The 11,281-nt window shown below is 38.6% G+C and overlaps 2 protein-coding genes across 2 annotated transcripts; one reads left to right on the top strand and one right to left on the bottom strand.

The window, feature by feature from the left end:
- Positions 1-3,141: 3,141 nt before the first annotated feature.
- gemin4 (gem (nuclear organelle) associated protein 4) lies at positions 3,142-7,110 on the bottom strand. Its single transcript, XM_026282254.1, has 2 exons — positions 6,874-7,110; positions 3,142-6,399 (listed from the first exon to the last, which is right to left on the bottom strand). The coding sequence occupies exons 1-2, from the start codon at positions 6,881-6,883 to the stop codon at positions 3,251-3,253; spliced, it is 3,159 nt and encodes a 1,052-aa protein (XP_026138039.1). The 5' UTR covers positions 6,884-7,110; the 3' UTR covers positions 3,142-3,250.
- Positions 7,111-7,453: 343 nt separating this feature from the next.
- On the top strand, positions 7,454-11,195 carry dhrs13b.2 (dehydrogenase/reductase (SDR family) member 13b.2). Its single transcript, XM_026282253.1, has 8 exons — positions 7,454-7,604; positions 7,949-8,131; positions 8,218-8,490; positions 8,632-8,961; positions 9,256-9,585; positions 9,758-9,850; positions 10,521-10,540; positions 10,826-11,195. The coding sequence occupies exons 1-8, from the start codon at positions 7,529-7,531 to the stop codon at positions 10,832-10,834; spliced, it is 1,314 nt and encodes a 437-aa protein (XP_026138038.1). The 5' UTR covers positions 7,454-7,528; the 3' UTR covers positions 10,835-11,195.
- The last annotated feature ends 86 nt before the right edge of the window (positions 11,196-11,281 follow it).

Genomic DNA, 11,281 nt, shown 5'->3' with positions numbered 1-11,281 from the left:
CTTTTTTTTTTGCCAAAACTGCCATTTTTTTGTTTTGTTTTTAATATCTTTTGTGTTCCACCCTAGAAAGTAAGCCTTTAAGGATTGAAGTGGGAGTGAAAGAATTGACAGATTTTCATTTTTGTGGTAGCTTTTATCCCTTTGTTGAGTGATTACATAAATTAACATGGATAAACGCTTGTTTTTTTATGTAATATTTTTATTTATTTATATATGAAATAGCTGAGAGTAAATGCACGTGTTTACTTGACTCTTTTACTGTTTGTGGAACAGTGACTAATTTAAGGGAATCGAAGATGTTTTCTTATGACAATAGGTATAGCACTCCACGGCAGCATTTTGCTGCCTTCACGCATTCAGGTTGTAATTACCGTAATTACGAGGTATCTTCCGACTTGTTCCGAAAATGTATGAATTTCTTTCAGCTTGTGAACACAGAATAGGCGTAATTCTCGAGCGTGATTACACCAAGAACAACATTCCAATCAACCAATTGGATTTGAGACTTCTCAGAAAGTATCTGTTTTAGGCTTACAACGGAGTTAGGTTCTTCTACACCCATGTTCATCATATATAATTTCCCACTGATTTTGGGAATAAATTATGGGTAGGGTTAGGTTTAAGAGTAGGGATAGGGATTGGGTTAAATCTATTTTATTGGACAATAATGTTGATCTAGGAACATGTCTTATTTGGCAAAATCACGGTGACCGTTAATCACCTTGGTCACTTCCTCCTGACTAAAGTTAACCTGTACCGATTGAAAGTGTGCACCACCAAGCCGCATCGTCACCGTATCTTCATATTTGCATGATTATGGTTACCTTGACTTTGACACTCTTCGCACTCATAAGGAGTTTGGAGTCGGATAGTCTTTTGGGAGTGTCTTTCGGATATATTCACACAGCAATCTGTAACGTGCTCTTCACACATGAGCTCGCAAAGAGGATACAAGGAACCCACGTGACCTGTTACAGCCTCCACCCAGGTCTGTGTACCTTTAAATTGACCCTATTTTGCCTTTTCGAATATAACCGTTCATGCAGCGCGTCATGCGTATGTGAACAAAATCTGCAAATTTTGAAGCCTTTCCACTGCACGCGACATTCGGACACGATTGGCGCATTCGTCATTCTGCACGTGCACGAGCCTGAGTGACTTCGCGGGAGAAAAAAGTATCACAGGTTTCAAAAAAATATTAAGCAGCACAACAGTTTCTATCACTGAATCAGCATATTATAATTATTTCTGAATTATTTTGGACACTGAAAAAGTGGAGTAATGATGCTAAAAATACAGCTTTTCATCACAGGAATAAATTAGATTCTAATTTATTAAAATGTATATTAAAATAGAAAAACGTTATTTTACATCATAATAATATTTCACAACATTAAAAATTCCTACATTTTGACCAAATAAATGCAGCCTTGATGAGCATAAGAAACTCCTTTAATAAACATTTAAAAAATCGTTCTGATCCCAAATTTTTTTTTTTTTTTTTTTTTTGCACATATGATTTTTTCTGAAACGATATTCGTACTTGCACACAGTATATGTTGCACTCACTGCATACATTGCAGGTGTAATAACGTTAATTATATTTTTTTACTTTAATCATGTGATTTACTGATTTATGAAAAAAACAAATACTTCAAAAGGTATCTTGGGGTTATCTTGTGTTGTAGTAAAATTTGTATTTTATATTATTCACTTTTTTCAAAAAAAAAAAAAAAAAACTTTTATTTGAACTGAATTAAGCTGCACAGATTGTGTAATATTATGTGATTTTTACCACACACACGCACACACATTTTGTCTTCACAATAGTTTTTGCATTTGGTGATGAGGAAGGTGGAAGTCATGCTTATTACATTCAGAGAAACCCCCGATAACCCTAAAGTTCTGTGAAAACCGCTGTGCAATCATACAAACCTATCATTAAAGTTGCTCAAAGTAATTTGTCTTTGTAATACTTTGCATAAATCGCCCCACTACCTGACAGATAGCAATATGAAACATGTCAGCAATATGTATTAGCAATAATAGAAATATGTCTTGAGAAACCAAGCCTGTCTTTTTGAAAGTTGTAGGCATTGTAAGCAGCCAAAATAAAATCAAACACTCCCTGCCTGTTCATCATTTTGCTTGTTTGGGTTTGTTAACATTTCTTTGTAGGGCAGGGTTTTGGGTATATGGCACATGGCCAATTTTAAGATTTTATTGAAACTTTAAGAGTGATGTGATGAAAGTTAGTTTTTCTTTTAAAATAAAACACATGTCTGAAATTCTATATTTTTGTGATCTTTAAAGGGTTGCATGAGCTGTTCATGAGGATGGGTCAGACCTAAAGATGTGACCATAAAAAGTATATACACTTTTTTTGTTGTTGTTGTCATTATACAAATTTAATTCAGTTGTCAGTGTTTGATGTATGAGCTTTTTTTTTTTTTTTTGACAAATCAATGTGTTAACACTAATTATCATGAACTAGCAAGAAGCAATACTTTGAGCATTTATAAACCCAGTTTACTGTTAATCTCTACATAAAATGTTTTGTTGTTGTGCCAATTATATAAATTATGTATTATAAACAAACACGAATTAACAGTAGTTAAATTTAAAAATTTAAATGAACCTAGCTTAATAAATGCTGTAAAAATGTCTCATTATTGGGATCAAGTGATTGGCCTATTAACAAACTAAACCTTATTTTTAAGTTTTGGCATGCAGAACTGTCAAATATTATCCTTATATTGTAAGTCAAGTCAAGTCTGATGTATTGTCAATTCTTCCACATGTACAGCACATACACACAGATAACTGAAATTGCGTTACTGTCAGACCACTGGTGCATATATTTGCATATAACACTAGCCTTATATTGTAATCAGTGCAAGCTTAAATTCTATTTGCAGCAGGTTTGTTGCCTCTGCTTCATTAAATACATGATGTTAAGAAACCACTTAACAAGAATCGTATTAAAGCTGTACATTACTGCCATCTGGACATTGCTTTGATAAATAGCTTTGGATGGTAATACCTCCCAATTGTATCGAAACAACCATTTTCTGTAAAGCTGCTTTAAAACAAAATGTATTGTTAAAATCGTTATTTTAAAGAAGTGTTACACACAACAACTACCATGCACAATTATTTATTTAACTTTCTTTTGTGACAAACCAAATAAACAAATTCAAACTCAGGATGTAGCACTCATCATTAATTGTGTTGAGTTCCTGGTGTACTCTCATAACTGAGCTATCTTCTGGTGTAGAACAGCTTTCATGTCTGCACTATTCAAATTGTCTGTGATTGTAGTGAAGAAGTGACGCGTGTTGAGTCCCTGCATGGCAGTGCAGCTGTCGGGATATGCCGAGAGCACGGCTTCATAGTTGGTCAAAATCTCCAGGGCACACAGGAACAGTGCCTCCGGCTGGCCAGGTATCATCACCTGCACATGGAGCACATGGCAGAAGAGCTGGGTCAACACAAACAGAACTTCCTGACTGCAAGCTCCAGAGGTTTTAGGGGATGGCATAGTGGGAATCTTCTCAGTGACTGAGCTGATAATGCCCCTCATCGCATTGGCATAAAGCCGTCCTGTATGCACCCAGCCTTGAGGTGGAAGCCAATCAGAACAGCTCGGACTGCAGAGCAGCTGGAAGATTCGCAGAAGAAACACTGATAGGCGCAACTCGCCAGCAAAAGAACGCAGATCGAGTAATGGAAGGAAATCAACGTATTCTAAAGAGTATGGCACATATAGCTTCTCTGACTGTAAAAGTTCTTGTAACACTTTCAAAAGTCTTTCCCATTCCCCAGATGTGCACCACGGGAGAATCTGACATGCTGCAACTAACAGGCCCTTGCCGAACATGTTGACTTCATCTGGTTTCAGCAAGTTTAGGGAGAGAGTTTCGAGCATTGCCTCATGAACACGGTCTGACAGAGCAAAGCATTCCAACCATGCTACAAGTCCAGTACCTTGTCCATACTGAGGCAAGTCCAGTCCGGACCACTCCTGCTCAGGAAGATCACAAACTGACAACAGAGAGTTTGGAACTTCATACTTGAAATGATTTCCCCACACATCCTTCAGGTGAAAACGCACAGTCCAATCAAGTTCCTCCACTTTGCTGTAGAGCCAAAAGAGAGCTCTGGACCAAGCATCAGTTGCACGGGCCACTTCCTTTCCAACTATTATCCCCAGTGTGTGCAGTACAGACAACAGCAGCTCTTTGGACTCCATGGAGATGCGCTTCTCGCTCTCTACCGGCTGGTCCCAGCATCTACTGCACTCATTCAAGAGCTGAGCCAGACAATATAAAAGAGGGAATGGAGAGCAGCTCATGATCCAATGCACTGAGTCACTCTTGGTCTCCTGTCTCAGGGTGCACTGAAGAAGTCTGAGACAGAACTCTAAGTTGCTTGAGGTGGAAGATGTTGGGAGAAGGTACGGCTGGACAAACGCATGCAAGACTTCTTCTGGAGGAAGGAAACTTAGCTTTTCTTCTGTGCTTCCAGTTATGTTGCACTTCATCATCTCGGTCAAGAATTCCAGAAACTGGTTCTCCTCTTGAAGTGAGGATAGCTTGCTAAACACAGTGTCCTGCAGGCACCTACACAGCAGACTGTCTTTCTGAACTCCTGGTGAAGACATGAGACCTGAGAGCTGCTGGAGAATTTCGGCTATCAGAGTGTGAGCTCCAAGGTTGACAACAGCCATGTGGCAGCATCGCCGCAAAGTGGCTTCAGGATTCTGGAAAGCCACTCGGGCCACAGCAGAGACTGCTGCATCAAGGCTGCTGTTCGCACCACTTTGAATGATGCTGTTGAAGGCCAGATTGAGCTCCTCTGAGAAACCTACGGTTACAGAACTGGGAAGAAATCCGTGAAGACCTTTTCTGGAGATGGAGAGCATTTCTGATAGCGTGGCATTTTTGTCGGGTAACGACAAGTGGGAAAATAGGTTTACAATAATATCCTTGAGCTTTTTGCAGTGCTGAACATCATCGTCACTTTGACATTTAGCTGTGAGTGTGGAGATCAATGTCATCAAAAGCTCTTTGGTTTGAAACAAACTCCCATTTCTCTCCAAACACTGAATCCAATCTGTCTTACTGAAATTCTGACTAAGTTTGGATGCAAACAGTCCAGGAAGACCTTCAAACCCCTCAAGACGATGGTCTAAGATGGTGATGGACATATCTGCTACTTCTGCTGCAGAACTTTCAGGGACAGTGAAGGATAAAGATGCCGTTAAGCCTTTCAGAGTTACTCTTAAATTATTCAAAGTCTGTCCATTTCCAACCAGGTCTTTTGCATGTGATGGTTGCTCCAAAGACGCCAGAACTCTATCCAGACTATCTTTCAGACGGATCGCCAAGACACTTGGGGCATCGCTGGGCATCTTCAGAAGCCCCATAACCTCCCAGGAGCATATCATTTCGAGTGTGACCTGCATGGCCTGGATGAATGTCATTCCACATGGCTTGGTCTCAGCAGGATTGAGAGTGGCAGCAAGATCTCTCTGAGCCTCACGTAAGATCTCAATCAGGTTAAAACCATCCAGCACTTCATTTCTCTTTTTAAGGCTCACTGTGTGAGAGATGTTTTGGAGTTTAATTTCTATGGGCAGATCAGTAGCGTTACCTAAAAGGTAGTTGGTATACAATGTGTCCAGGCAATTAGAGAGGGCAAAATAACACAACTCGGAGGAGGTCAAATGCTCTTTTATTTTCCTCAGCCCTTCAAACAGTACATGCACCACACATGTAGATTCTGGATCAGGTTTGAATCTTTTTGATGCCAGGGGTGATGGCTCAGTCGTGGGCATCATGGAGCGTGAACACTGAGTTGTAAAGAGCTGGTCTAAGGCATCAAGGCATCCTCTCTTGCCCTTCAGAAGTTCCCACCACACCTCCAACAGTAGCTTCACATCTGCTTCTGTGCTGCTGCTTGTCACATGATCAACCAGCAGCTTTAGCTCTTCACACCGTTCCGCTGGCTGAAAGCACAACAGCAGCTCCACATAGATCGTAGAAAAGCTCATTGACTTCACCAGCTCAAACAGCACAGTATGGTTAATATCGGGAAGGCTGCTCTGTACAGCAAACAATGGGTCTTCCTTCCATCTGAAATCAATGTCCTCCTTGTTCCTCACTTCTAAGATTTTGCTCCACACAATACAGAGAATCCTCTTTCTCCAGTGGACTCTGTCTTTGGTGTCTTTGAGTGATTGTTCACATATCTCTTTGATTGCATTGACAATCGGACATCCAATCCGATCCCAGTCCTCTTTTTTCAGAGACAGCAGTGGCTCAGGTTGGCATATCTGATTTGCCAGTAAGAATCCTCCCTGAAGCACAGCAGTCTTCTCACAGCTCAGCCATGACTCTGAAACGGGAGTTGAATGAGGAGAGGGATTGCTTTTTTCAGGCATGATAAATATCTTCACGCTGTATTGCATAGTTTCCACCAAAATACATTATTAGATATTGTGTGATACTTTTTAATAATACAAATAATGATAGTTATTGTCCGATAACTAATGTGCATATTTGAAAACATTTTCATGTTTGTGTAAGGTTATATTTAACCAGGTTGGCTAAAATGTTTATAACTTGAGAATACATTTTTTATGTTTCATATATTAATGTGGGACCTACTCAAGAAGACAATGTAAGATGTTTTCAGAATCTTTCTGTAATTTTAATTATATATTAAAATGATAAAATAGGACATTTTATGATTACTTTGTGTTTCGGTGGTTAATGGCTAAAAATAACCATAATGACAGAATGTTACGTGTAGATAACGTCATCACGTGCCAGCATATTATTTCACATTAAAACAATAATAGATTATTACCTTGATCCATAATTGATGTGCTTGCAAAGAAAAGTGAACAACTGATGTAACCTTAGGTTAATTCATATCCACTGAATCCCCACGCTGAGAAAATAATCACAGCTGTGACGATTTTTCAGTTTTCAGACGTTTATTTATGGAAACCTGAGAGAAATACTCGTTTTTAACGGATTATTTTAACACGTTTGCCCTTTGGGTTTTCAAATGGAAAGCTTGTGCTGTATGTGCTTCCGTGTCAAAAACGTCTGGCTATATTCCCCAAGCTGTGTTTTTTGTAGCGCCATCATGTGGAGGATGACTCCCAGTGACTCGGATCTTTTGAATCCCTTCACAAAAAAGATTCATTCATATTCGTTCAGTGAATCGTCCAGTGACCTATTTGTTGTGATAAACTCAAAAGAGTAATTAAAAACACCGAGTCATTCACGAACTTTTACTTTACTGTCTTTCTTGCACATTCATTTGTCAAAGTTAATTCAGTTCGCTAAAAAAACATTCAGTTAAAATACGATTGTTTGCATGGGGATGACTCGAGAGATTCATTCAGTTAAAGACTTGTTCAAAACACTGATTCAAGCACAACCGAAACACAACCTGACGTCTGACGAAACGAAAGAGAAAGTTGATGCTTGCATGGCGGTTTTAGAAAACTGGGATGATTGTCCCGAGGAAGAGAAAACACATTATGTTTTGGATTTTTGGCGGTCTTATCCTAGCACTTTTACGCTTAGGTATTTTTAAATGTGCCTTGTAAAGATTGTTGCTGTAGAATCACCGACTCATGTTGCCTTCCTCTGCTCGTATAATATAATTTTATGCAAAAGGTGTATTTTATATATAAATCGGAACTTTTAGGTAAATGAATGGATAATATGTTGACGGAAATAACCATCAGACGAGTTTGAAGGCACTTTTGTTGAGCAAGGTTGTTTATAATGGGGACTGTGTAGGCTTTACCAGTAACTTACTTCTATTTTCAGTTTTGTTTAGCTCCACGTTTCATTTAAAGTTAAATAATAATTAGGGTTATCCTGCTATTATCCCCTTTATTTACTGATTTGTTTGTTTTTAACAGGTGTGAGTGGCTCACAGTCTCTTAATGATGTTCAGTGGCTTCCTTGTCCGTTTGTGGATGAGAAAGTTCATATAAATGAAGAAGGCCACACAGAAACCAAGTATATTAACAGAGAGGCTGTGCTTCAATTTGGAAATGTCGGCGACAAGCCTTTACACCCTACCATTACCTTTCTTGTCACAGGTAAGTGTTTTGATGTTATAACCTTAATATATCCTTCGCTCTTTAATTAATCTGCTGTTTGTTAATTTGTGTACAATACAATGCAGCATCTAAAGTGGATATGAGGCGTTATTTGGAGGGAAGTGAGGATACACTAAACTGTGAGATCCGCAGATACAGCACCGGAGGGATTGTAATGCGCTGGCCTACTGCAGGAGCACAAGATAATGACGTCTGGTTCACCTGTACAATACGCCATACACAAGGCTTGTTTGTTACCACCACCTTCCTCAGACACACAACTGCGGCTCCTGCCCAAGGAGAGGTTGACTTTCTAGAGTGGAAAATAGTCAATGATAGGGATCTCCTGACAACATCGGGTAACCATCAAGCTAGGGAGAAAGGCAATGCCTCCTCCGAAACTGGATGAGAATATAATCCTGAATACAAAAAGGAGACATTGCAAATATTCAATAAATGTTTTTTTTTTTTTTTAATCCTTTATTATATATGTTTTCCAGCTGCAATGGTTGTTTTGACCAGGACTCCCTCAGTGGAGGTGGGATTCTTGAAGGAGCCAAACCTGCACTGTCAGTTTGCTGTGGATCATAAACTGCCTAATGCAACGGTGGAGTGGAGACTGCAGAAGCACGGGGAGCGCAGCAGGATCTTCAGCTACTCCAGCCGCACAGGGAAGAGTGAAGGTAGCGGAGTGGCTGTCAAGGCCATCGCCGCTGGAAACGCCTCCTATAAGCTTCCACCCACCAAAAAACACAGCGAGGGAACATATATCTGCTCTGTGATGGTTCCCCCTCTCTATGGCAGCCATGATATTCCCCTTAGCCTAAGTGGTAAGATGAAACATTTCTTCAATTCAGTTCACAATTATGTTCGTATGGGTTTTTTTTTTTAATCGATTTAAAGCAGCTTCAGAGATAAGTGGAAATAAGTCAAATGTTGTTTTGGACCCCATTTACTCTCTTTGCATGGATAAAAACAGATTATATATTTTTTCAAAATATGTTCATTTGTGTTCTACTGAAGAAAGAAAGTCTTACAGGTTTGGAATAACCTGAGGGTGAATAAATGATGGAACGCTCACTTTTAATGTCTCTTTTTTTTTTTTTCTCTTTCAAACTCCACAGAACAACCCCGTGTGGCTATAAACGTGGGCTCCACCTTGTCTATGATACTTGGTAAGGACCAGAAGCTGATATGTGATGCAGAGGGGTACTATCCACTGGACGTAAACATTGAATGGTACCGTGAAGCATCTGGAGGCAGCCCTACGCCTTCGTTCCTGAAGAATGTTCTGTACTCCAGTCATCGACTTCATCAAGATGGCACATACTCGCTCTCAGCCTTCTTCTATCTGCAACCTAGCCTGGAGGACTCTGGATATAAGTACACCTGCAGAGTATCCCATAAGTCCTTGCTTATGCCCATCCGCAAGAGCTTTTATCTCATAGTTACAGGTGAATCAGATGCAACTCAAACATTGTTTTGTCGAAAATTGTTTGCACAAATGGAAAGTCCCTAAATATCCTTTGAATTAGATTTTACAAATAACCACTGGGTGGCAGACATGATGTTTCATTATGACAATACTCTTCAATATACTTTTTTTGTTTTGTTTGTTGATCACAGAACCTGACTCTACCCTGTGGTATATCACAGTCTTTGGGTTCATAATTGCCATGCTAGTAATTCTTTGTTATATGCTTCCTCAGTTTCTAAAAGGTAAGTCATTTGTTTATTAAGCATTCCTTCTTATTATTCCGTTATTATTTTATTGTGGAAGGGGAGGGGTTACATCCTGAAAACGCTTTGCATCTTACTGTATGTTTCTGTTTTATCAGTATGGTCACTTAAAAAATTTTAGTTTTACATTCAGTCATATATTACATTTCCAATGTATTTTATTTAAAATGAAGAAAAATACATTTGGAAATAGTTTGTTGAGGCATCTCTTTGCACATTGTGAAATACCATGGCAACTTTTACCATGTAAAATAAATGAATAGATACATGCATAATTAATAGCATAAATTAAACCATGAACAATATATTTTTGCAAAATATTGACACATTTATAATAAAATAAATATTTAGCAAAAAAAGGCAAAAGTATCTTGTTGTTAGGTCAATTTATTTTCAAGTTATTTTATATTTACCTACTTTCTTTGATGTACACAAGGTTTCCTTAGATTAAAACAAAGTAAAATACATATTTTTGATAGTAGTATCTCAGAATCCTGTATCCGCAGTAAACATTGATAGTGTGGCTTATAAGTAAAGAATTAAGGCGCTATGTCCAAGGCTAAATGTTTACTTGAATAAAAACATTGTTTCACCTTTCAGTTATTCTTAGCTGTGCAAGACTAATTTTTATAATATTTTCTCTTTTTAGGTAGAAAAGCAGCAAACAAGGTGAGTAAGAAGGTGGGAATACAAGAGTAACAATTAAATTTCTACCAACATCCTTAGTGTATATTTACATGAACCCCAGCTGTGTATGACTAAAAATGAGTGAGATGAATAGTCTCTCTTTACTGTTTATGGTTGTGTATGTGTACATGCTGTGTGTTTTACACATCTGTGTGTACATGTATGTGTAATTACTGAAATATGTGGAAGTGTGACGTAAGTGTGTGCGTCTATTTGCCATATGTCCTGTCTCACGCTGTATGTTTACCTTATGTCTCCTACGTGCAGCGGTTTTGAGGGCTCATGCCTGAGGATTTGAAGTACAGCATGATGGAAACCAACAACATTTCCCTCTCTTCGTGCCTCTTTCTCCCCTCATCCCTGCCGTTTCCCTCTGCAGCTACGTCTGCAAATATCAGGTGCTCTTCATGAGAAAATGGGGAGTGCGTTGTGAGATGTAGTTCCAGATCTCACAGTTTATGCCCTTGATTAATATGTCGGATAAGGCACTGCATTTTTTTTCTGGGTTGTTTTTGGCATCTTTAAATATTAATGTCAGTTTGGTATGATTTCATGAATGGAAAGTGCAATACTGATGTTGATCATTTTGAGTTATAAATTATGAAATAATCAAATAAATGGGAGAGGTATAAATGTATTTTTCTTTTTTTGTTTTTGCAGTTTAGTTGCAAAAAAAATAAAATAATGCTTGGAACAATGTACTTGAATTTGAATATTTGTAAA

This window comes from Carassius auratus, chromosome 15 (assembly GCF_003368295.1).
Source record: "Carassius auratus strain Wakin chromosome 15, ASM336829v1, whole genome shotgun sequence".
Lineage (NCBI taxonomy): Eukaryota > Metazoa > Chordata > Actinopteri > Cypriniformes > Cyprinidae > Carassius > Carassius auratus.
This window is presented reverse-complemented; position numbering and strand designations above follow the sequence as displayed.